A 25,554-nucleotide genomic window follows, 5' to 3' on the forward strand; every position below is an offset into this window, starting at 1 on the left:
TTTTCCAGTTCACTCAATTTTTTCCATTCATTCAGCAAATACTGACCAAATGCCTAGTAAGTGCCAGGCAGTGTGCTAAGTTCTGGGAACAGCAGACAGACCTGCTCCCTGGTCTCCTAGAGCTTACAGGCTTTCCTGACAATTATACTGTCATATGGACTGAGGGTCAAGTCCCAGCTCGGCTATGTGTTAGCAGTGCGAACTTCGACAAAGAACTTAATCTCTCTAAAGTTCAGCGTCCTCATCATGATGGTGGTAACAATAGTACCTACCAGAACCATGAGTATTAATATATGGGTTAGGTCAGAGAGACTTAAAGCTCTTACATATTGAGCACTTAATAAACATCTGCCATCACTATCGAAATTATTTTATTTGAATCTTGTGATGGTGAAGAATGTCCTTTCAGGGCATTATGAATAAGTTAGCCTCGGGGTGAATGGTTTACAGTAAGCAATATGGAGAGAGGGCTGCTACGAGGCATAAACACCCAACCCTCCTTTCATCTCTGCATTTCTAGAGTACACCAGCCAAGATGAGACTGAAAACATTGGAGGCTTTGATGAGCCATGTGTTCCAAGCTGCAGAGAACAGAGAACTAATACTTGTGAGTAATTGCTTAAAGGCATTTAAAACAACAGTGATCCAAAATTTAATTATTGCCAACCGTCAGAGGAACAGTCTGTATCATCAGAGTATTCTCATATTTTACAGCAAAGCAGAATGAAAGGTGACTGCTTGGTTAAGAGAAAGAGCAGGTACTCGGGTAGATGAACTATACTTTACTACGACAGAACCCATGGATTATTTCTAAAAGACAGAAATGCTTCTATAAAAAACTCACAGTGTCCTTTTCAAAAGCCATGAAAATCAATTATAATTATGGCATACTTATTTGATTTCTCATGAATGCCTCTAATAAAAAAAATATAAGGACTGTTATTATCAGTTAACACAGTCTGATCAGTGAAATGCTTTATTTGAGACATTAATGAGGTAAAATGTGATCATCCATTATTATATTACTTTTCTTAATAATCTCACTAGTGTAGATAATCAGTAAAAGTGGCTTTAATATACATTTCAAGCATTAAAAATAACTGTGCTAAATAATAATAAAAATTGCCCATAATATTCAAACAGTACTGTTTATATAATTTTTAACTTCAAAGTATTTATAGTTCTACTTTAGTGGGTATTTTTTACTAACAATGTTCTCAATATCCTTGTACAAAAAGAAAACAACAAACAAACAAAAAAAATCTGACACCGTTTGAAATCATCCAGACAAAGAAACAAATGTAAGAGACTTTCAGCAGAACCTTTCTCAGTCCCAAGGTAAGTCTTTATGTTACTTCTAAATAATTCAGAAACTCAGTGTTGGATTTTTATTATGACATTTTGGTACAACATTTGCATACATTATTTGCAATCCTCCTCATCTTTGTAATGATTTCAGTTCCCACTTGAACTGCAGACTTCATGGTGTCTTTCTGATTTGTATAATTGTGGCTTAGAAAGCAAACAAACAAGAACTTCATGTTCTAGCAATATTGTGTAAACTCTCTAGCTATAAACAAAAAGGCAAGTAATACAAATTTTCTTTAAAATAAATTTTAAAGGCAGAGCTGAAATCCAAAAATAAATAGGTGAGGGAAGTCACAGGGCTCCAAAACAAAAAGAGCTGAACGCTAGGGTAGTGCGCATAGAAACTGATGCTGGGGTTGTTCTGGGTGGAAACGTGTGGTCGTATGGTGGAAATAAGTCTAGAAAACCTACGACAGAGAACCAGGAGCAAAGATTTTGGCTCACTCAAAGGAAAATGAGGAGAGTATTAGACCTGATATCCCCACAGAAAGCTAGGACCTTCAAAGTTACTTACATATTGTCAATGAAAGGGCAGGGTTGAGAAAAAAGCCATTTAGTCAACACAGCGATATGAAAGACAAGAATCTTGTCTACCCTCACTTAGGCTCTAAATGGGCCTAAAAATTCCAAGCCTGCTCCAGTGCTGTGTATGGGTTTGTAGTTTTAACTGCCATCATATAGGTGATCCAGGAACACCTAGTCAAGACATTAGTATCAAGGATATCCGAGGAGTACCTAAGAGGTGTACGTGCAAATTCCTCTCAAATACCCTCCACCCAGAACAGTTAAGATTTTCACAGGTAAAGACCTGATGACCATGAATTCAGATGCCAGAGTACAAAACATATAAGAAAACAATTGACAATGAATAAAAGTGAGCCTATATAACATAAATTTTCCCCAAAATGTCAAATAATAAAATTATAAAATAGAGACCAAAAAATGGTCTCTTTGAATGCTTAATGGTCTAATAATAGGAATATAAAATACAAGAAGAGAATATTACACTAAAAATATAAGTATAGTAAAACAATTATTAAAAAATGAATTCAAGGGATGCACAGATGGCTCAGTCAGTTAGGCGTCCGACTTTGGCTCAGGTCATGATCTCATGGTTCATGGGTTCAAGCCCCACATCGGGCTCTTTGCTGACAGCTCAGAGCCTGGGGCCTGCTTCAGATTCTGTGTCTCCCTCTCTCTGCCCCTCCCTTGCTTGTACTCTGTCTCTCTCTCAAAAATAAATAAACATTAAAAAAAATTTTTTTAAATAAATAAAAAAATCAGTGTGTGGGTCTGTATCTGGGTTCTCTATTCTATTCCACTGATCATGTTTCTATGATGTCAGAACTGCACAGTCTTGATTGCTGTAGTTATGTGAATAAATCTTAAACCCTTTCTTCAACTTTATTCTTCTTTTTGCAAATTGTTTTAATTATTCTAGCTCCTTTGCCTTTCCATACAGATTTTAAAATAATCTTGTCCATACCTTTAAAAAAATCTTACTGGGATTTTTTAAAAGGCTTGCATTAAACCTTATATCAATTTAAAGAGATTGACAGCTTTATGATGTCAAGTCTTCCAATCAATGAATATGGTATGTCTCTCAATTTATTAAATATTCTTTTATTTCTTTCATTAGTGTTTTGAAGTTTTCAGGATATAAAGCTTATACATGTTTTATTAAATTTATACCCAAGTATTTCTATTTTTAATGACTATAAATTCTATTGTATTTAAAATTTTTATTTCTATGTGTCTGTTACTAGAATATAAAAATAAAGTTGATTTTGCCTGTTCTATCTAGAAGACTGGTTTGATTTTTTGTTTTTACAGTTCCACATCATATGGCATTTGCCCTTCTCTGTCTGACTTATTTCAATTAGTATAATGTCCTCGAAGTCAATCCATGTTGTTGCAAATGGCAAGACTTCATTCTTTTTTATGATTGAATAGTAATCCATTATATATATATCCAATAGTAATCCATCATATATATGTGGATATACTCTATAAATATATCACAATTTCTTTATCCATTTATCCATCAATGAACACTTAGTTTGTTTCCCTATCTTGGTTATTATAAATAGCAATGAACATGGGATGCATATGTCTTTTCAATATATTAGTGACTTTATTTTCTTTGAATAAATACCCACAAGTGGAATGGCTGGATCATATGGTAATAGAATTTTTAATTTTTTGAGGAATCTCCATACTGTTTTTCACATTGGCTATACAAATTACATTTCCACCAATAGTGCATGAGGGTACCCTTTTCTCCACATTCTCAACAATACCTGTTTTCTTGTACTTTTGATAATAGCCATTGTAGCAGGTGTGAGGTGATATCTCATTTTGATTTTGATTTGCATTTCTCTGGTAACTAATGATGCTGAGCATCTTTTCATATACCTGTTGCCCATCTGTACGTCTTCTTTGGTAAAATGTCTGTTCGACTCTTCTGCCTGTTTTTTAATTGAATTTTTGTGTTATTGTTGAGTTGTATGAGTTCTTTACATATTTTTGATATTATCAGATATATGATTTGAAAATATTTTCTCCCATTCAGTAGATTGCCTATTTTGTTGATGTTTTCCTTTGCTGTGCAGAAGCTTTTTAGTTTGATATAGTCCCAACTTGTTTATTTTTGCTTTTGTTCCTTTTACTGTTGGTATTAAATTCAAAACATTATTGCTAAGACCTGTGTCAGGGAGCTTACTGCTTATGTTTTCTTCCAAGAGTTTTATGATTTCAGGTCTTACATTCAAGACTCAAAGCCATTTGAGTTCATTTTTGTGTATGGTGGAGGATGGTGGTCCACTTTCATGCTTTTGCATGTGGCTGTCCCATTTCCCCAACACCATTTATTAAAGAGACTGTCCTTTCCCCATTGTATATTCTTGGCTCCTTTGTTGGAAATTAATTGGCCATATATGTGTGAGTTTATTTCTAGTCTCTCTATTCCATTCCATTGGTCCGTGTGTCTGTTTTTATGCCAATACAATACTGTTTTGATTACTATAGCTTTGGAATATATTTAGAAATCAGAAAGTGTGATACCTCCACCTTAGTTCTTCTTTCTCAAGATTGCTTTGGCTATTAGGATCATTTACGGTTCCATACAAATTTTAAGATTGTTCCATTTCCATGAAAAATGCCATTGGAATTTTGATAAGGATTGCATTGAATCAGTAGATTGTTTTGGGTAGTATAGGACATTTTAACAGTACTAATTCTCCCAATCCAATACAGTTGTTTTAATTTGTACCTCAGTGAGTTAGTTACTATTCTTTTCTGGGAGAATAATGATTACTTGAAAAGTTAAGAGAATTTCTATACTAGAATAGTCATGTTTTATTCATTTCTTCTCCAGATTTCTTGATAGAAACACTTTTTTTTTCTTCTGCAAAAATAGTAAACTTCAAAGCTACATAAGTTAGAAGCTGCAAATAACACAGGTATCACCTGTCTACCTTCATCAATCCTACCCATAAATTAGCTTATGAACAAGGTCCTATTCTCAGTAATTTTTCATGGTTACAGGAAAGTCAGTTACAAAGTATAGACCTACGCCTAAATCCAGTTCTCCTATATCCTAGGAAATTTTGACACATGAGATCTCTTTCCTTCTTGGACAAGCTGATCAATCTTGTAAGAGATTATGGTAAGAGAAAGCCAGTCGTATGTCACATGTGTATGCGTGTGGTTCTATCAAGTGGTATGAAAAATAACACTCATATCTGGTCCTTGCATATTTATTGTCTTTTGTTGTCCCAAAGATACAAGATGGCTTAATTTAACCACTTAGTCTAACTACAAAGAGCAAATAAGAACTGTATTTGTCCTTTTTATTCCATCTAGAATTTCTTGATACTTACTGGCTGGCCTGGTTCACCAATGCCAATCGGTCCTGGAGCCCCTGTTCTTCCTTCCTGACCTCTTTCCCCCTAAGAGAAAGAAATAATCAAATGAAGGTTTGAGTTTTTAAATAAAGAATAAACATACCACAAGATACTCTGGAGATTTCAACAAAAATAATGGCTAAATAGTCAAACTTTTCACATTCATAAAGATAAAAAAATTCTGGAGGAGGAAAAATGGTTTGAATTTAAGTGAACACTACTTTTAGCTTTCAGAAGCTATTGTGTAGTATTTGGCAGGATAGACTCTATTCGATTCATTTTTGGTTACGGAGATGACCAAGCAAACAATGCTTGTGCCGTTCCCTGCCCCCCTTGCCACCATCCTGGAATGTTACCCACTCTGTTCCATTTTACCTCTCTTTTCAATTCTATTTCACACTTGATCTCCTTCAGAATCCTTGTCCGATAACTCTGCCAATATAAACTTCACTTTCTCTAGAGTCTCAATATGCTTATTGTTTAAATACCATCCGTGGTGATACTTGACTTCATTAGAAGTGCACTGTTTTGTGCTGCTCTCTGTTTTATTCCTGCAACAAAGTCTTATTGTCCCAATGACATAGAAAAGCCATTTAAAATAAGCACTTTTGCTCTGTGACATCCTACATGATGCAGAGCACTCCAACGTGTTGGATGTTCCAGTACTTTCTAGTTCCCTAAAAACCTTTCTATCAACACTTACTTGTTCAGTGTTGTGGTCCTCCTGGTTTCTGCCCTTCTATGCTTCTTTAGTGTGAGAAGATGATAGTTTATGTGTTAAGATGCTTCACGTCCCAGTAACAATTTTGCATGTTAACATTTACATTCCATGAAATTAATAGAACTAGATGTACATTGGCAATAAGGTGGGTATTTATTTGGAGACAAGACAAATTTTTCATACCAATCAAATAAAAAATACATTGATTTTTCTTGTGGTAACTGCCCCTGCCTGGAGCACTGCAGTGTCCAAGAACCCAGACTGTAAGTACCTTCTGCAGGCAGCCTCTTTGTATCTAGAGGGTAAGGTTGAGTGGATTCAAATCATAGCTTCTCCAGCCCAACAATAAAGTTAATACTCATAAATAGGGAAAAAGACAAGAATCTTTACCTTAATTCCTTGCTGTCCAATACCGGGGGCTCCTGGAGGACCATGAGGACCAGGGGCACCTGGTTCACCCTACAAGAAGAAACAGTTATATGTTAGGTCAACTCAACAGTATTTGTTGAACAGCTCTTAGAGCATAGTGCTGTGGTAGGAATTTTGAGGGCAACAGTGAAATCTAGAACACAGTCACTGCCCTCAAAGTGTTTATAATCCAGCTGGAAGGACAACAAAGACTCAGGGTTGAATTAACCACTGAACACAGTAGTCACAATGTCTAGGGTCCATGAAAATGTTTCCATTTTAATGTTTAAAATCAGAATACAAATTTTAAAAAAATAATGAATATATGACAATGAATTCATTCTGGATTAAATTTGTCTTTATCCCAATTCAGTTGTAATGTATAATTTTTAGCTTTTTTTTTTTTTAAATGGAAGAAGAGGCCCACAAAAGCAAACGTTTTCAGGATGCATGTTGCACTGCAGCCCTCACTTGTTCAGCAAGTCTTTATTATGTGCTTCTAACAGACACGTTTGTCTCCTACCCAATGATCATCTCCTGCCCTCTTTCCTTCCCTGCTGTTGGAACTCTGATCTGTTCATGTCAATGGAAAGCTGTTCTTTATACTCAGGGTCACAGGATGAATAATAATTGGTTTAATGCAAATCTACCATCTCCTGTTCCTTTGCCACTGGTTGGTTCTTTGGCTCAGTACCAACCAATGAGATGTGGTGACATTATTAGGTGCAAAGAGAAAAGATTTTGCCCCTGCCTCTTCTTTCCTACTTGGAGATGCGATAGGTATCTTGTAAATTTGAGGCAGCCAATCTCTTGGCTGAATGCCAACCATTGAAGAGGACCATGCAGAAAAACATTTTTAAGTGCCTGGCTCCTGGAAAACCTCATTGAACTTGATCAAACAAAACCTCATTGAGCTACCCACCTTCAAACCTTCTGTTTACTAGAAGTGGCTATTGATTACAATTTCTTTTTTTAATTTGTTTCTGTTTACAGAAATAACACACCTTCATTATAGGAAATTTGCCACATATTGAAAGGCATACACACATAGAAAATTTTAACTTATCTGTCTATAGCTACTATTTTTTTTTTAATTTTTTTTTCAACGTTTTTTATTATTTTTGGGACAGAGAGAGACAGAGCATGAACGGGGGAGGGGCAGAGAGAGAGGGAGACACAGAATTGGAAACAGGCTCCAGGCTCCGAGCCATCAGCCCAGAGCCTGATGCGGGGCTCGAACTCACGGACCGCGAGATCGTGACCTGGCTGAAGTCGGACACTTAACCGACTGTGCCACCCAGGCGTCCCTGTCTATAGCTACTATTAATTTCTGGGGCATTTCCTTCTAGTTCTTTATGTACACACATACCTCTAATTTATGGGAAGGAAGGTTTCTGAATACTGTTGTATTTGAGTTAATGAATACTTGCTATTTAAAATTTCATCCAACTTACAGATTTCTCTCTTCTCTTCAACCTTGTATCAATTAACCGTAAAATGGGGCAAGAAGTTGAAACAATCCTTCTCCAGATTGAGGGAAACAAAAGAATTTTCACCAATGTTAAAGCCTCAATTTTCCCTGGAGGCTTGTGATTTTTGAAGGGGACTCTTTAGTGACTAAAGCAATTTCTATTGATATGGTAGAGGCCTTACTTTAAGGAAGTCTATGGGCTTTAATCAATTGTAAAGGGGGGAAAGAAGAGACAGGAAGAAGGATCAGAGTCAAATCAGCCCCCCAAAAGATAAGCCCAGGCTCAAAATCATAACAAAGAAAACCTGTCTCAAAATCAGTTGATTGTGAGAGTTTATGATGCTTTGGCATTTAAGTGGCTTGTATCTAAAGGTATCTTCCTTCAGTTCATTCTTGTAATAAGTCAATCTGGCAGATAAATAAACTTGCATTTTTCCCTTAAAATCAAAGTTTTACGAATTTTTCTATGCATATTAAATTTTCTGGAGCAGCCAGATAATTGCCATTCTTATTTTTCACATGTTCTTGGCCTTGGAATTTCTCCATGTATAATATCAGACATAAAGGCTCTCCCAGATTTGAAGCTGTCTTCTTGATATCAAAGTTTGATTTAAGTACTAGAGAATATTCAGTTTCCTAATGTAGGTTCAAAATTTTCATTTCAAAGAATCTTTCCCTACAACTTCTTGTGCTACATACATCCTTAATCCGTGTGAATGGGTGACAGCTTCCGTCACTCAGCAAAGGAATAGCAAGCATTTACTATGTGGACAGTAATGAAGTAAGTATAGAAAAATTTAGGACATAGTCCCTAAACCCAAAGGACTAGTTTAAGAGGTAAAACACACCATTAAAATAATAATAACATAAGGCCTTAAGTTCCCTTTTTCTATTCATTCCTTGCCCCATTTGTATTTGTTTGGTTCTAAAATGGATCCAAAGGCTTTTAAATATTATGTTATGCTATATTATATTAATTATATTATATTATACTGTATTATATTATATTCATAGTATATACTATTATATTATATTATATGTTATATATTATTATATATTATATAATTTATATTATATTATATATAATTATATAATATTATATATTATGTATCACTTTTCTGTATGTTTGATCTAAAATAAATAAGAGCACGGGTTGGTGAGAAGGTTTCCTCTAACTAGGGGCATTGTTAACTTGAATGTGTGTATCAGGAAAATCAATAGGAGAGCAACTATCTTACCCTGAAACCCATGAGTTTCCTTTAGCCTTGGTCAAGTACCCATAGCAACTGAGCAATTTCTCTATATTGCTTTTTTTAGGGAAGTTACAGGGATCTGAAGGTTATAAAGGAATCTCTTTCCCTTTCCTCAACACAGCTCAGTAGCAACACATCTTCACATTTCAGTTGCGTGAATTTACTTCTCAGGAGCTTAGCACCTCCACATAGGCCTGCAGACCAGCATTGGCCTACAATTAATGTTTATCCCTTTCATACTTCTCCTTCCCCTTTCCTACAAAGTTTCCTGAGGTGGTAAAGAAAGTGGTCCTGATTGTAACATAGCATTGCTGGGTAAGAGAAAAGGAAGAGAAGAATCATTGAGAATACTCACAATGATTTTCTGGAAATTCACCAAGGCAACATAGCCCTGGTAAGCCTCCAGGCTTGATTCCTTTTCTGCCATTATTTCTACCACCCTTCACCAATAAGCACAAATACACAGAGAAAGGTTGAATGGCCTCAGTACTACTTGTTATTTCTCAACTTCACTTTCTTTGACCATCAGAGGCATATACAAAGAAGATTGAGTTAAAGTGGATAGCCCTGGAGGTGGTCTGTTTCACATGACTTTCATATGAGTGTAAGCATGTGTAGGGGCATAGAGGAGGCTGGGTAAAACACTTTGGTCTTTCTCAGAAATTAAGGATGCTAGGAGCACCTGGGTGGCCCAGTTGGTTAAGCATCTGACTTTGGCTCAGGTCACGATCTCGAGCCCCACACCTGATGGCTCAGAACCTGGAGCCTGTTTTGGATTCTGTCTTTCCCTCTCTTTCTGTCCCTCCCCTGCCTGCACTCTGTCTTTCTCTCTCTCTCTCAAAAATAAATAAACATTAAAAAAATTAAAAAAAAAAAGAAATTAAGGATGTCTGTGCTATGGGCCTCAACATCGAAGGAAGCCAATGTTTAATAAAACCTAGCGTTTCTAAGCACTGCCCTGACACTTTATATATATTATGTCACTTAATCTTCTAACAATTTTAGGAAATGGGTATTTTTCCCTATTTTATAATTTAGGCTATAATCACTACTTTTTAATCAATTTTTCAGTATGCATAGAATCACAGAAAAAAAAACATGGCTTTTTTCATTCGGTCTAGTTGAATTCTGGCTCTATAATTTACTAACAGTTTGAGCTTTTGCAAGATCTCCATATGCAAAATGAGGATAATTATATCTACCTTGCAGAGTTGTTGAGAGGATTCAAGACATTATCTATAAAACATCTAAGTCATAACTAATTATATGATCACTATTTAATATGTGTAGATTCAATTGTTATTCATCAGACTTTCACTGAGTACCACCCTCATACTGAGTACCCAGTTACATAATTATAGACATAAATCAGATCACACCTGTACTTTGCAGACACTTACAATCTGGCTGGAGAGGCAAATGAATATAAAAGAAAATATAAGCGTGTGAATTAGCTATAATAAAGATATTAACAGAGGATGATAGACTCTGTGACACAAGTGTTTAATTCTGCCTTAAAGAATGAGAAAAGTTTCAAATAGTAGAGGAGATATTTTCTCTGAACCAAAAAAAAGTAGGAATCATATCTAATCTGGCATAAAAGAAGAGGAACAAAAGTTAAGGAAAAGGAAAGTGTTTGAGGCATAAAATGATGTGAAACGTTCTGGGGACAATAAACAGCTCTGTGGGCTCAAACGGACAGAAATAAGGCAACAATAGGGTCACTGTCTAGAGTAGAGCCATCCACTAGAAATATACAATGAGCCCCATATGTAATTTTATTTATTTTTTCACATATGTAATTTTAAATTTCCTAGTAGTCACCTTAAAAAAAATTAATCATAACAGCAGCACCTGTGTGGCTCAGTCAATTAAGCATCCTACTCTTGATTTCAGCTCAGGTCATGATCTCACGGTTCGTGAGATCAAACCCTGCATCAGACTCCATGCTGGGCATGGAGCCTGCTTAGGATTCTCTCCTCCCTCTCCCTCTCTCTGCCCCTCCCCCACTCACATGCATGCACATGCTCTCTCTCTCTCTCTCAAAATAAATGAATAAATAAACTTTTTTAAAAAAGTAATAACATATTTTAGTTAATTCGATATATCTAAAATATCATTTCAGTATGTGATCAACATAATAACCTTATCAATGATTTTATTTATTATTTTTAATACATGTCTTTGAAATCCTATGTATATTTAACAATTATACCACATCTCCATTTAGACTAGCCATATTTCAAGGGCTCAATGGCCACATGTGACTACTGTATTGAACAGGGTGGGTTTAGTGACTAAGCAGGCCAGAAGCTTAGGTCAGAACCATGGAGAGTACCAACATACAAGTTGGGTGGGAATGGAAGAACATAGAAATGTCTTGTGGAGAGTTGAGGAAGGCAGTTTGAGAAAAAGAAATGGGAACTCACAAACGCAGTGTGATAGAAGTCAGGAAAGAGAATTTCAAAAGAAACCCATCATTTCCAAAGACAAACTCATACTCTTCTCCTCACAGACCTGATCACCTTTCAGCATTCTCTATCTGGGAAGAGCACCACAATCCCTCCATGAGTCAAGCCAAACAAGGAGTCATTCTTGACATCTCTCACTCTTTTACCTACCATGTGTAATATATTGCCAACTCTTTTCAATATGCCCTCTAAATCTCTCTCAAATCTATCTACCATTTTTAATCTCCTACCATGCCTCTGTAGTCTACTTCAAATTAATCTCACCTCTTGCACAGATTACAACAAAGTCTTTAGTACCCTACACACATACATTGTTGCACATTTTAATTTATTCCCCTCCACCCCCACCATTGCTGCCAGTCCAATCTTTTGATTTTTAATGTGAATGAAACCATTCAAGGCCTTTCCCTTTGCTCTTAGTGGAAAGACAAAGCTCCTTACAAGGCTTGTGAGCCCCTGCATGGTGTCCCACAGTCTTTTCATTCCCATCTGTAACTAGTTGCTTCTTCACTCACCACCCTGGCAGCATCGGCCTTTGTTCCATTCCTTGTTCTTTCTTGCCAGGCCCCCTTCTGCCACGGGATCTTAGCATGTGCTACTCAGTCTATCTAGGATGTTCTTACCTCCCTTTTTCCCTAGTTAATCCTTATTCATCCTTCAAATCTTATTTTAAGCAGCACAGCTTCAGAAAAGGCTTCTCTGATCAGGTGAAATCCCTATTCTAGCGGCACTGATTGCACCATTTTCTTCTTTTTCTGAGTATTCATTATAATTATAATGTTGCATTCAGTTAACATCTATCCCTAGACTGTGGGGAGGATGTCATGTGAGTTTGCTCAGTTTTGCATTGTCAATGGTTAACTAATTGATAACATTCACTCAACCATCCATGCAGCAAACATTTACTGAGCAGCAACTTGGAAGCAGGTGCTGTGCTAGCTGCTGGAGGTGATCAAAACAGGAAACCAAACAGGTCTGGGCTGGGGAAGCTGGAAATCTAGAAATGCTCCCTTGGGGTTCCCTCTGGTTTACTTAGGTTTCAACCAAGAGCAACTGTACATAAATTACAAAGTGATTTAAAGTACCTATTACACAGTTTCTCCTGAAAACTTACCCAGACACAATTAAACTTTTTTTTTTTTCAGTCGAAGTCACAATGAAATCCCAATAGACAAAGGTTACACTGTATGGGAAGCTCAGCTAAAGAAACCCAACATGCCTTATTCCTGGCACCAGTTCTAACCAGAGTCAACATCTTCCTTGCCCTAAGATAATAAATAATGAAATGTTCAAAATTCTGAATTTTGGGGGGACAGAAATTTACCTTTTCTTGAATAATTCAGTTATGAACAATTTAATCATACTTTAGGATCTTAACATGAGAACAACATTTTAGCAACTTCTTTTTTTATCATTTCCCAAATATGTGTAGCACCAACTTTAATATTTTAAGTCTTATGACAAATATTCTCATACTTTCCTAATGGAGGAAAATGATGCAGAATGGTTCAAATACAGCCAAGATACAGTCTTATCTGAAACTCAGCACAGTGATGACTGCATACAAAGATTTGGGAGAAAAGCAAAAAAAGGTCCTTTTTGGGAGAGAAAGAAAGAAAAGCAGGTGTTAGGAGGCAGAAAACTAACATTTATCAAATACTTGCTAACTCAAGCTCTATTTTTAATACCTAATTTCTCTTATTTCAGAGAAGTGTTATAAGTGGCTTATTTTTAGAAAACATTTTAGGCTAGACTTGTTCTACATTAATAAGAGAGAGTTGTTAAAATACTTAACTGCTTAATTATTGTCAACACATATGGCACTTACTATGATTAAATCATATAGTCTTTAAAACGACTCTTTAGAGGTAGGTGCTATTATTAACGCATGACATGAATGAGAAAACTGAGGCATGGGGAGGATAAGTACTTGCCAAAATAATGGAGCTAATACAAAATAGGGCTTTGTTTGAACCCCAGAAGTCTGGTTTTAGAGCCAGTGCAAGACTGCCTCTTGAGACTTTTCGATTCTTTTCTTGAATTATTTCAAAAATCACTTGGTTGCAGACTAAATTCATATCTTTGTTACAGGATGAAAAACACAAAAGTCAGATAGCTACAGTCTACGCATTGTGGAAGATCCATCATATGAAGACAGAGGATCTCTAAAATAAAATGCAAACCAAGAGAAAATATACTTTTACAAGCCAATTCACATTTCATTTCAGGCATTTAAGTCTACCTGGGTCAGTGTTGTCACTAAGTGAGTGGTAAAGGTAACATAAATTATAATTGGTAGTCGTGTAATCACACAGTGTAGGTCTACATATAAATCAGTTATTAACCAACTGCACTGAGTTAGAAACCATGATTATTTGAAATCTCCAACTGCAATCTTTTTTGAATATCATCTAGTTGGATAAGAGAAAAGACCACAGTCCACATATTCCACTTATTCATGCCTTTCAAAAAAAGAAAACAAAACCCATAATAACAAAAAAGTGGTGAAAATGTAATGAAAACTGTACCAGATTTTAGTAATTCAACTCATTTTCTTGATTGCTGTTAGGTTAAACCGCATGAAATTGATAATATTCAACCATGGTTGACCTACAAAAATGACATTCATATGATTCAATCTAATAGGAAAGTCATACTTCATCATATATAATAAAATATAAAGAATTGTGTATCATTGTCCCTAAGAGGAAAGTCTGCTCAGTGGCCCATCAGGATAGCTTTAAAGAATCCCAGCTCTGGTGGACACTCCTTGGACTCTCCCAACACAAAATGACTCACTGGAAAATATTCACTGTGATCTCTACCCATGAATCTGAGAACAAGGACATTAGTTTATTAGAGAAGATGGGTTCATATGATCATATGATATGTTTCTTTAAAAACTTACACTTGGAGTAAGTGTAAGTTTGGAGACTAGGCGCAGGAGAAATGAGGAGAGTTATTATTTGAAAGGTACAAAGTTTGTGTTAGGATGATGAAAAAGCTTTGGGCATGGGTGGTGGTGATGATTACACAACATTGTGAATGTATTTAGTACCGCCGAATTGTACACTCACAGATGGTTAAAATGATAAATATTATGCGTATTTTATCACAATAAAAAAGGCTTACCCTTGGAATAAACTTCATACTCCCTGTTGCAAAGCTATTGCAACTTTCTTGGATTCGGGACATTCGTGTGATTGTTTTTTAGATTCTGACATCCCTCAGAAGACACTGCAGTACCTGATGCTGTTCCACATTAGTGCCCAGCTTGCCTGGGAATTGTGGGTTAGACTCAGCACCTTTATATTGGCAGCATTTTGGGTTTGGGTTTCTTGATCCATCAGAGTCTTTACCTTGACAGTTTCTGTGCACATGCATGCACATGCACACGCGCGCGTGCACACACACACACACACACACACACACACACACACACAGTATACCCCTCCTGCTGAGAACCGTATGCATCAGAGATTTGGGAATGAAAATCATCTGCCTTGAAGCCATTGGCTGACATCCCACATGTTCTGGCAGCCTCTTCAAGTTGTCACTATCAGCTGTCTCATGTCAAATGAGTTAATAAGCTCATTTAGACTCCTGGTGGGCAGATGTGCATGTAGGTCAAAGCCCTTTTCGCAACAACAACTGCTGGATTACTAATGATTTTTTTCCCTTTAATTAGGCCCAGGATAGAAATAGCATTTAAACTTTGACCCCTCTGAAGAAAAAATATTCACATAGTTTGGCAGGTTGGTTCCAATTCTTCATTAAACAGATATTTTTACTTACAATTGTAAAGGGATTCTTCCCTTTACAGTGCTTTGCAAGCATCACAACCTTGTTCAAAGTTGTTAGCCTGCCAGGGGCACCTGGGTGGCTCAATCCGTTGAGCGTCTGACTTCAGCTCAGGTCATGATCTCTTGGTTTGTGAGTTTGAGCCCTGTGTCAGGCTCTGTCCTGACAGCTCAGAGACTGGAGTCTGCTTTGGATTCTGTGTCTCCCTCTCTCTCCAACCCTCATTCTCTCACACTCTGTCTCTCTCTCTCTCAAAAATAAATAAATATTTTTAAAAATTAATAATAAAAGTTGTTAGCTTTCCAGGAGAACGAGAAGGCCCATTATTGGTTTTGGACAATTGGGAAAGCTGACATGTTCAAGTACCCTGACTTAAAATGCTTTACATGAAGCAAAAAATATAGTCATTCCGTTAAAAGAGCCATGAACTTAAAAAACTTTTCTGTTTGAGTAATTACTCCATACCAGGATTGTTGATGTCTATGTATGTTTCACCTGGTTTACGTCCTATAAAGTTTTAAGGAATTATATCCTATTTTAAATCATGATTTTTACAGATGAAAGCAACATCATGATGTCAGAAGATTTTGTTAGGTTTTTAAATTGTGTGAGAGCTGAAATAAAAACTACATAAATGCTTGTTGGAGGAAGAAGTCTAAAATTCTTCATAGTTGTTCATACCTGTGGTGTTGAACTACTCCCAAACCATAAGTGAAATATTAGTTACATTTAGTAGGTTGACCTACAAAGCTAACGTTGAGTTGAGTAAAATATTTAAATAATGAACAAAACAAGAAAGTATTTTTAAATCTACTAAATCTTCATTAATTATATTTCGGTTCCTGCAAAAATAGTTATAGAAAACATGAGACTTTAAGTTGTATATTTGAAACTGAAAAAAAAATTTAAGTTCCGAGTCTTCTTGCCTCTCTTAGAAAAAAGTGGAAGTATACGAACACATTAGATTATTTAACACACAAGAAGCTTTTCATGGGTTATGTCAACACTGTTCTGTTTCCCTTTATTATCCCAATATCTTGGAAGAATGGTCAGAATTCCTGGCTATTGTACTCTTCTCCTTTGTCACCTCCCCAATATCTCTATTGAAACTGCTCCCTTAAAGATTTCCAAAAACCTCAAAGTTGACAAACTAAATAACTCTGTTGGGCTCCTGCCTGTTTCACTTGTCTGCAGTTTAATACTGTTGACAACTCATTCCATTTAAATACTCATTCATCCATTCATTTAACAAATACTTCTTTGTTACATATAACTTTTTCTTTCATGTGATAGTGGTGCCCCCGACCCATTGTCACTACATCTTCTGCTTCGGGTTTTTTTTTAAAGTGATGGACCTGCACACATTTGTCTAATTCTCCTGCCAGTGGTTCATATTTGAAAGAAGTCTAGCAATGTTTAAAGGTATAATGCATGGAAGCTAAAAGGAACTACTAGCTACCAAAAATATCTGCATGTACATTCCTGGTAGCTATTGCAAAGGTTGACATCCAGCCCTCTTTTCAAAATTGAACTCCTTTTGGGGGCTCCTGAGTGGCTCAGTCAGTTAAATGCCTGACTCTTGGTTTAGGCTCAGGTCATGATCTCACGGTTCATGGGTTCGAGTCCATGCCAGGCTCTTCACTGACAGAGTGGTGCCTACTTGGGTTTCTCTCCCTCTCCCTCTCTCTCTCTGCCCCTGCCCCACTTGCTCTCTCTCTCTCTCTCTCTCTCTCTTTCTCTCAAGTAAATAAACTTTAAAAACTAATTTGAAAAATTAAAAAAAATTAAATCGACTTCTTTTCATTGAGCATTTTGAGGAAAACAGGATGTTGTGTAAAGATGTTTACTAGGTTTACAGTTTCAATTTTAGGATTTGTACATTTGACTCTTATTTACTTCAAAAGATTACCAGCTACTTGAAAAACATGCACTGTCCTTGGAAGCGTCAAAAAAAATGAGGTGAAACCTTAACAGAGTTGGATAAGGAAGAGAAGGGTGTCCAAGAATCATGGTCTGGTGCAGAATCATGGAATGATCTAAGTGTTTGATCTGCCCTCAGTCCTCTTGAAACATAGGTTCCCTTTATTCGTTGATATGAGCTTCTTTGTTTATTTTGAATGGATGGATGAATGTTTGATTCACTGGGGATTATTTACCCTCCCCATATCTATTTATTAAACTGGAAAAGACTGGTGCTATTTCTCTGTGGGTTTTCATAACATCTCAGAAGTAAAAGTGGGTTAAGACAAAGTCTCGTATATAAAAGGACTTTGTGTTTCCCACACTTGAGTGTAGCACAAGAGGAAAAATCTTAGTGGAGAAAAACCCTGCAGGAAATAGATGAATGTCCTAGAGTAAAACAATGGAAGAGGTTAAGAGAAGGGAGATAATTCATCCATTAAGATAAATTAGTATATAATATAATCTCATGGTATTTTTCATTGTTTGAGGATTAATGTGTGGTACTTTGACGTGGGAAAGTACATCAGGGATATTTCCTAGTGCTCTTTTGGCCTTAGCACTGAAGCTCTAGGACTAGGATATGTCAGCTTGTCACAAGCTATTTTCTGTTCATGCCACAGTGGGCAGTCATTCCTCCCAGGAGCACAAAGAGGGTCTTGGAAAGAGCCAATATACATGAAACTTGAGAAGGAAATACCCTTCAAAAATAACATCAGAAAGACATCAAGAAATGGCAAAAATTACCTAATGTGGGTTTGACACACCCAGCATTCTACTGTGTTTATTTATATAAAACTGATTTTGTAATTTGTTCTCTGTGAATTGAAAGGCCTGCCAATCTTGAGCCATTTTTTTTCTAGTTATTAGAGGGCCCATTCTATGGACAGAAGGGATTGCAATCTAAGCCATCACAATAGCCATTTGATGTTGGTGTAGGGCTCTTAGGTACTCAATTTTTACTCAGAAAAAGCACAGCGCTCTCTCCGGAGCATAGCTCTCTCCAGAAAATAGCATTTTCCATTTGGTCCTAGGGATAAGGCTTCTCAGGCGCTTGTGTGATTATAATACTGATTTTGGAGACTGACAGGATGTTGTTCTTCTGAATGCCATTGCATGACCTCCATATATGGGGGAGGCTGAGGTGGCCTCAGAGCCACAGCTTCATTCTGAGAAACATCTGTTTTGTTTCAAAGCAACAAGAATAGGAGCTACTTTACATGTGGAAATATTAATGACAGAAATGATTCATGAAACTGGGCCAGAATCACGTTTTTCCTTGATTTATCACATGCTATTTTTTCCTTCTGTTCTTTGACCACCTTTCCGCAAACCACTTGATGAAGAACATCAACTACTAGAGCAATAAAATGGGACTATAGCTCATGACAGAGACCATTCATAAATTCAAAGATATATAGAGGCCCCATCTAGAAATTCATATGTAATCTTTGCAAATGTTACAAGTCTGAGGGTTTTTATTTTAAGGTCCCCTAAGAGACAAAATATTTGAAAATGCACATCCCTGGTTTCTTTTTCCCATGTGATTACCTTCCTTCTCTTCCTGTACTTTCAGATGAACATTATAATCAAATAGAAATACAGCTCTCAACAAACAGACTGGTGTTTCCAGCCAGAGTACATGAGAAGAGGGACAGATGCAATTTCCATACTGTCCAAACAAATGCATTTATTTCAGGTCAACTATTGAGGAAATTCAGCAATGTTCCTAAGGAGACAAATACAATATGTTGGTTCAGAGCATACTGGCTGGGTTTGAATCCTGGCTCTGTCCCTTATTAACTATGTAGATGTGGACCCATTACTAAACTCTCTGTGCCTGAATAGCCTAATCTATACCATGGGGTAAGACTAGATCATGCCTCAAAGGGTGGTATTATGTTACATGAATAATTAGAACTATATATCTGTTGGGGTGGCTGGTGGCTCAGTCAGTTAAGTGTCCAACTCTTGGCTTTGGCTCAGGTCATGATCTCACAGTTCATGAGTTCAACTCCCACACTGGGCTCTGTACTCACAGTGTGGATCCTGCTTGGTATTCTCTCTCTCTCTCTCTCTCTCTCTCTCTCTCTCTCTCTCTCTCTCTCCCCCTCCCACACGCCCACACGTGTTCTCTCTCTCTCAAAATAAATAAAGAACTATATATCTGTATGTAGTAAATATACACTAAGTGTTATTGATTATTTTTTTTAAACGTTTGTTTATTTTTGAGAGAGAGAGCACAAGTGGGAGAGGGGCAGAGAGCAAGGGAGACACAAAATCTGAAGTAGGCTCCAGGCTCTGAGCTGTCAACACAGAGCCCAACACGGGGCTCAAACTCACGGACCACGAGATCATGACCTGAGCTGAAGTCAGACGCTCAATCAACTGAGCCACCCAGGCACCCCTGTTATTGATTATTATAGAAGTTTCAAAATAAATAATCCTCCCAGTGCCCATTAGAAAATACAGAATTACTGGATTTTAGAATTTTTCTGCACAAATTGCAATAGCAATTTCTTAAAAACATTTTGTGATAAAATGGTAATAGATGAAAAGAAGTGTCATTATAAACATAACATTATTTCCAGATTGAGGAAAATATAGTATATTAAGTCTTTAAGATTTAGAAGTACATTTTGAGACACAAGACGAAATTATTCCCTGAAACCTGACTTTTAAGATAATACACAAATAAATGTATAAAATTTTTAAAAATTTAATGATCAATGCAACATGCATCTCTATTGACAGATCCAAAGAGAAGTAGAAATTAGTAATAGTCTTGAAGAAAGAGTTAAGAGACTCTTAAGAGTTAAGAGACCACTAAATTTGTGACCATAAACCACAAGGAAAAAGAAAAACTCACTACTACCTCACTTGCCCCTAGCAATCCAGAACATTCTCTAGAAATTGACATCTTTTCAATTGGCAATGAACTTCATGTATTCACCTGGCAGTGAATTTTGTGACTAAATCCCAGTGGTAATTTTATGTCACGTATCCTTTACCACAATTAAAAAAAATGTTTTAAAGAGAGGACCTTGGAAAACTCATGAAGTCCTCAAATACTTTTGGAAAAACTACTCCTTTTATGATGATGAGAAAGTCAAGCATGAAGTGTTATTACATCAGAGCATTACAAGCTCCCCTAAACACTCAACTGTATTTATTCTTTATGAGAATTAATGCACTGGTGAAATTAAAAGTTATATTCTGTTTCAATAAATTTATGTTAAAACAAAAACTGAAATCGTAATTTATGAGACATAAAGAGAAGTAAGTGAGCAAATGATGACACCTTTTTAGGGACTGCCACTAAGCATCTCCCAAAACTACATGCACTGTCCTCAGTCCTGCATGGGCACTCCCCAGAGCTGATGAGTCTGGCTGTGTCTCTGCCTCAGGCAAGCCATTTGATATCTGGACTTCACTTCTCATTTTCCAGAATGAAAACTTTGGGCTAGTATGATCTCCTAATGTACCTGGTGGCTCAAACATTCTGTAATTCTATCACTGTTGCAGACTCCAGCACTGATACCTGATTTGAAGCCTCTTTTTCCCAAGCATGAAAATGATCATCTTAGGTAACCAAAGAATCCTAGAAATAAGTGCCGACTGTCAAAATGTTTTTTATTCTTGCTGCAGGATTTTATCTACTGCCAAAGCAATTTTATAAAAACTTCTACTCAGTATTCAAGAGATACATTTCTTTTCCCCAGAGAGAATTAATCATAGGCAAGGACTGGAAAAGGCAGTTTCCCCAGATGAAGCTTAAGCACACTCCTGCTGAGAAACTCATTCTATTTTAATTTGCCAATTAAAAGTGGCCTGGGAAATCACACATTGTTGTTATCTCATTAAAAATACTATACTTGTCACTCTCTTTCCTCTCTCTGGAAAAAGAACACTCAAGTATCCCAGCTGCTCCCCACAGCTTAAATTTGATAGTACCCTTAAAAGATTGGCTTTATCTAGGGTCCATTGAGGATGGCACCTTCTGCTGTTATTACTGCCACGAATTCCACAGATCTCTAGTCACTGACACTATTTATTGGATATTTACTATATCCATGAAATTTACTAAGCATTGAGAAGTTTAAAAGGTACTAAAAAGCTTGTATTCAGCAAATTAATGGCCACTTTCATTGCAAAACAGAGCCTTGTATCAAGGTCTTTTAAAGATCCCAGCCGCAGCATCTTTTGGTTCTATTTGGCTCTTATTCGATCCCTCCCCATCTGTCTTGCTGATCCGTGGAATGCCATTACAAGCATGGTACTGACGGTTGAGATTACACCCCTGTAATAATTTTTAAAAGCTCAATCTTTGTTGGCATGACAGTCACAAATTTCCTACTCTTATAAATTATATATTGAGTTGACATCATGTATGGGGAAATAGAATGATTTGAATTGGTTATTTGTTACTACTTCTCAGTTTCTAGTGAACCATAAAATGACTATAGGGCAGGAGAAAGATGGAAATACTGCAAAGATTTTGAATAATGGCTTGTATTTAATAATGCCCCTCTGAATAACATAATAATAAATGATAAAGTCATGCCACTGACTTCCTGCATGTACTTGAACATGATTCTGTGTATATACCTGCAGGTTATTATGTATTGCCAAAGATACATCCTCAAGGAGTCCATTGACTTCTGCTTAATAAAAACATAAATTACTATAGCTCACCGGGGGAAAGGCACTCTGCCTGTCTTTACTCAAAGGGTATGATTACCTTATTGCCTTGAAATCCCTTCGGGCCTGGATCCCCTGGAGGTCCACTAATGCCCTGCTCCGAGGTGAAAACCAACAATTAGTTCTATATATAAAAGGCCAACCAAGAAGGAATTATTCATTAAGGTCCCTAGAGATCCTGAATTTAGAAGTCTGATTAAATATCTCAGAGTTAAGTTAGGGTTAAATGTGACTGAGAAATGGAATGAGATAAAATTCCTCCTGTCAAATAGGCAGCTTCTAAAATAGTATACTTAAGCTGAGAACAAACATTTATTAATGAGGTGTTTGCTTTCTAAGCCTGTTTCCAACCTTATCCCTGTGCTGAACACCCTTCTTAAAGAATTTTGAATGAGCAACTTTTTTAAATAGCTAAGGCATTTATAACTGGAAGTTGGAGCTTCCAATGACCCTGTGATAACCAGAGTTACTGCCCTGTGCTGACACAATTCCAGGCCAGAGCAAAGGGGTTGATGGTTAATTAGATGCTGTCTGGGAAATCTTGGGCCAAGTTACAATTTTCAGTAGACTTTTTGAAATACATAAATGAACTCTTCATATACATACATCCTCCCCCCCAACGAAAACTTTAGACTGGGCAAGTCCCCAGACTGGGAAAAAACTGATCTAAATTATTTTCTGAAATCCATGGAATATGTCTAACTTAAATAAATGCCTTCAGAATCTTTTCCATGCTATTGAACATTAAGTACTTATAATGAGCATTCCATGTTTTTGAATATTAAGTACTGTATCTAAATTACACATAGTGTAATTAGATAAAAAGCATAGTTCTTCCAACTATATTATACTAGCAAAGCAAAAATAGTTACATCCTTCTTTTAACTGCTTTGACTTCACTCATCTTCCTAGACTCGAATTTTTAAACTTCTATCCCTCTACTAAGTAAACTCACCTGCTGGTACCTATCTTTGGGGAGCCTGAATTAGTCATTCAAAACATTAGGGCAGTGATTTCCAAACTTTGTTGCACATTGAAATCACCTGGAGATCTTTAAAACTACTGATGCCTGGCTCCAATCCCTAGACATTCTAATTGAATTGGCAGAGGGAGCAAATGGGCAAACAGATTTTTAAAGCTTCCTAGGTGATTCTAATTCAGATGTAGATTTGGTTTAGCCTCCTTACCTGAAGTCCTCTGGGTCCCTTTGGTCCATACGGCCCTAAGGATCCCTGTGGAATAAAATTAATGGTAAGTTGCTCTAAGTATCCATCTTCAAAATGCAATGATTTTATTTTAGGTAGAGGAGAAAAGAATGTGTTCTCAGTGATGGCCAATCTTCCCACTTTATCCAAACAGCAAAGCAAACTGATACATTGTCAACAAAATGATCCAAAATAATAAGCCAATTTGAGGTCAGATTTTCCTTCAGTAAACTCCACGAAAACAGTTTTAGATGTAAGTCCTTCACCTGTATATTGAAATTTTGGTCAGAGCAAACAATTTATTCCTTACAATTCCTTAGAAAAAGTACAGTTGGTGGAATATTGTTTCTTTCCAACAAGGCAAAATCAGTTAAATTAACAATTTGGTGAGTTTCCACAATGTCTAGATCACTCTTTTGCCCATCTTCAAGACATGCAACTTGACAAAACACTGTTTATACTCAATACTCTCTAATAGAAGATATTTCAATATGTTCCATAACTAGGAAACCCTTTGAAATTTATTTTTATGAGAATATAGTATAGTCTAGTCTCTCTTTTCTCAGATTTTCATTTTTCTGCTTAGCAAAATATAACCTGTTCACAATAGACACACCTTGGCAATTAAAGGAAAAAAGTAAAGAAACAGAAAAAAATCACACAGAAGCAACTGCTATTAACATTTTAGGCATATAGAATATTTTTCTTCAAATAATTGATTCAAGTGTGTATACAATCTTGTGTCCTACTTATTTGGTCTTCCATTGTACCAAAAATATTTTTCCATGTAATTAAAAACTCTTAGTAAATGAAAAAATATTCAAGAATATGTATCTATTATAATTTACTTATTTCCCTAGTTTTGGCATTTAAATTGTTTCTGATGATTATTATTTTAAATAATATTATAATGAATATCTTTGTTTATAAGTCATGTCCAACTTCTGAAAGATTCCTGAAGGTAATGTCCTGGAAGAGGATGACAGACACAGAGATGATGAACACATTCAAGGCTCTCTCGCTCTCTTTTGTGTCTCACACCAATACATGGAAAGAAAAAGCAAAGCTTCCCTCCATAGTTTGCTCAGATTTCCATTCTTACTACCTGAGTAGAGAAAGTGCATCTCCACCTTAACAGACACCGCCATCAATGCTGAGTATTGTATATTATCCCAGTGTTTGCTAATTTGATAAGTGAAATAATATTTTAATGTGTTAATTTCACTTCTTTGATCGCTGATGTATTGGGTTTTTTTCACTTATTACCCATTTATAGTTCCTCTCTCGTGTCTCTTCATGTTCTTTATAGTCTGACTTAAGAACTTATATGAACTCTTCATGTCAAGGACGCTGTATTTCATTGACTCTAGACATGCATTTTTTTTTCAGATCTTTACATCTCTAATATCAAGATACGTCTTATAATCAATTGCATCTTCTGTTTGTAATTGGCAGCACTTTTTCTTTCTTTTTGGCACAGAATAGGGCATTTCACAACCCCTGGCATCTTAGTCAATGAAGTATGATGATTAGCTCTTTATCAACCGTTCTCATTTCAAACAGTTTTCAACAGTTACTGTTTAACTTTCATTTTTGTTCTTCTCTGCCCCTTCTGTATTTTCAAGTCTGTGTCCACCTCCCATTTTCAATTACCCTCCAGGCAGAATCCATTCATTACTACAGTTTTCATTTTGCCCAGAGATAATTATCAAGCCTACATTTTTTTTTCAGATCCACCTGGCCTTTAACTCTACAGTACTTTAAAAGCTTTCACAAAAGTCTCAAGCTATTTAAAGTGCTTAGTTACATAGGCCAGTGTCATCATCTTATTCTCTGCTTTTCACCTTCTGCCTCATTTTTTCTCCTTGACTCTCTCCCATAATTAAAATACAGATATTGAATGAGTTGAGTATCTTGGTAGCATGCTGTTAATAGTTCTTCACTATAATGAAAACTATTTTTACTCTGTACATTTTTGGATGCTTTGTCATTAAGTTTCAAATGTACTGTCTGTATATTTCTGACCCATTTAATATTGTCTCCATTTTAAATACTTTATTCATATTTATTTTTTAACGAAAGGTTAATACCCACCCAATTGCCTGTGGCGTACTGCAGTTTCAAAATTTCAATCCCCTATCTATGCCTAGTTCTCCCACATTATTTATAACTATTTCATTAACTTATTCCATAAAGTTCTTCACTCTATTTTGGAAAGTGCTTGTTGTCAGTGTTTATATCTGGAAAACAATTCCAGATGCAAAGACCCAACTGGAGCTTGAACTGACTTT

The 25,554-nt window shown here is 36.3% G+C and overlaps 1 protein-coding gene across 1 annotated transcript in view; it reads right to left on the reverse strand.

The window, feature by feature from the left end:
• Window positions 1-25,554, reverse strand: part of COL28A1 (collagen type XXVIII alpha 1 chain) — a 172,128-nt gene that overhangs the window by 116,685 nt on the left and 29,889 nt on the right. Inside the window, exons 10-13 of the mRNA XM_049641510.1 lie at window positions 23,246-23,290; window positions 22,099-22,152; window positions 6,385-6,453; window positions 5,250-5,318 (exon numbers count right to left, since the gene is read on the reverse strand). Coding sequence (XP_049497467.1) covers window positions 5,250-5,318; window positions 6,385-6,453; window positions 22,099-22,152; window positions 23,246-23,290 — 237 coding nt within the window. The remainder of the gene's footprint in view (window positions 1-5,249; window positions 5,319-6,384; window positions 6,454-22,098; window positions 22,153-23,245; window positions 23,291-25,554) is intronic.

This window comes from Panthera uncia, chromosome A2 (assembly GCF_023721935.1).
Source record: "Panthera uncia isolate 11264 chromosome A2, Puncia_PCG_1.0, whole genome shotgun sequence".
In the NCBI taxonomy this organism is placed as follows: domain Eukaryota; kingdom Metazoa; phylum Chordata; class Mammalia; order Carnivora; family Felidae; genus Panthera; species Panthera uncia.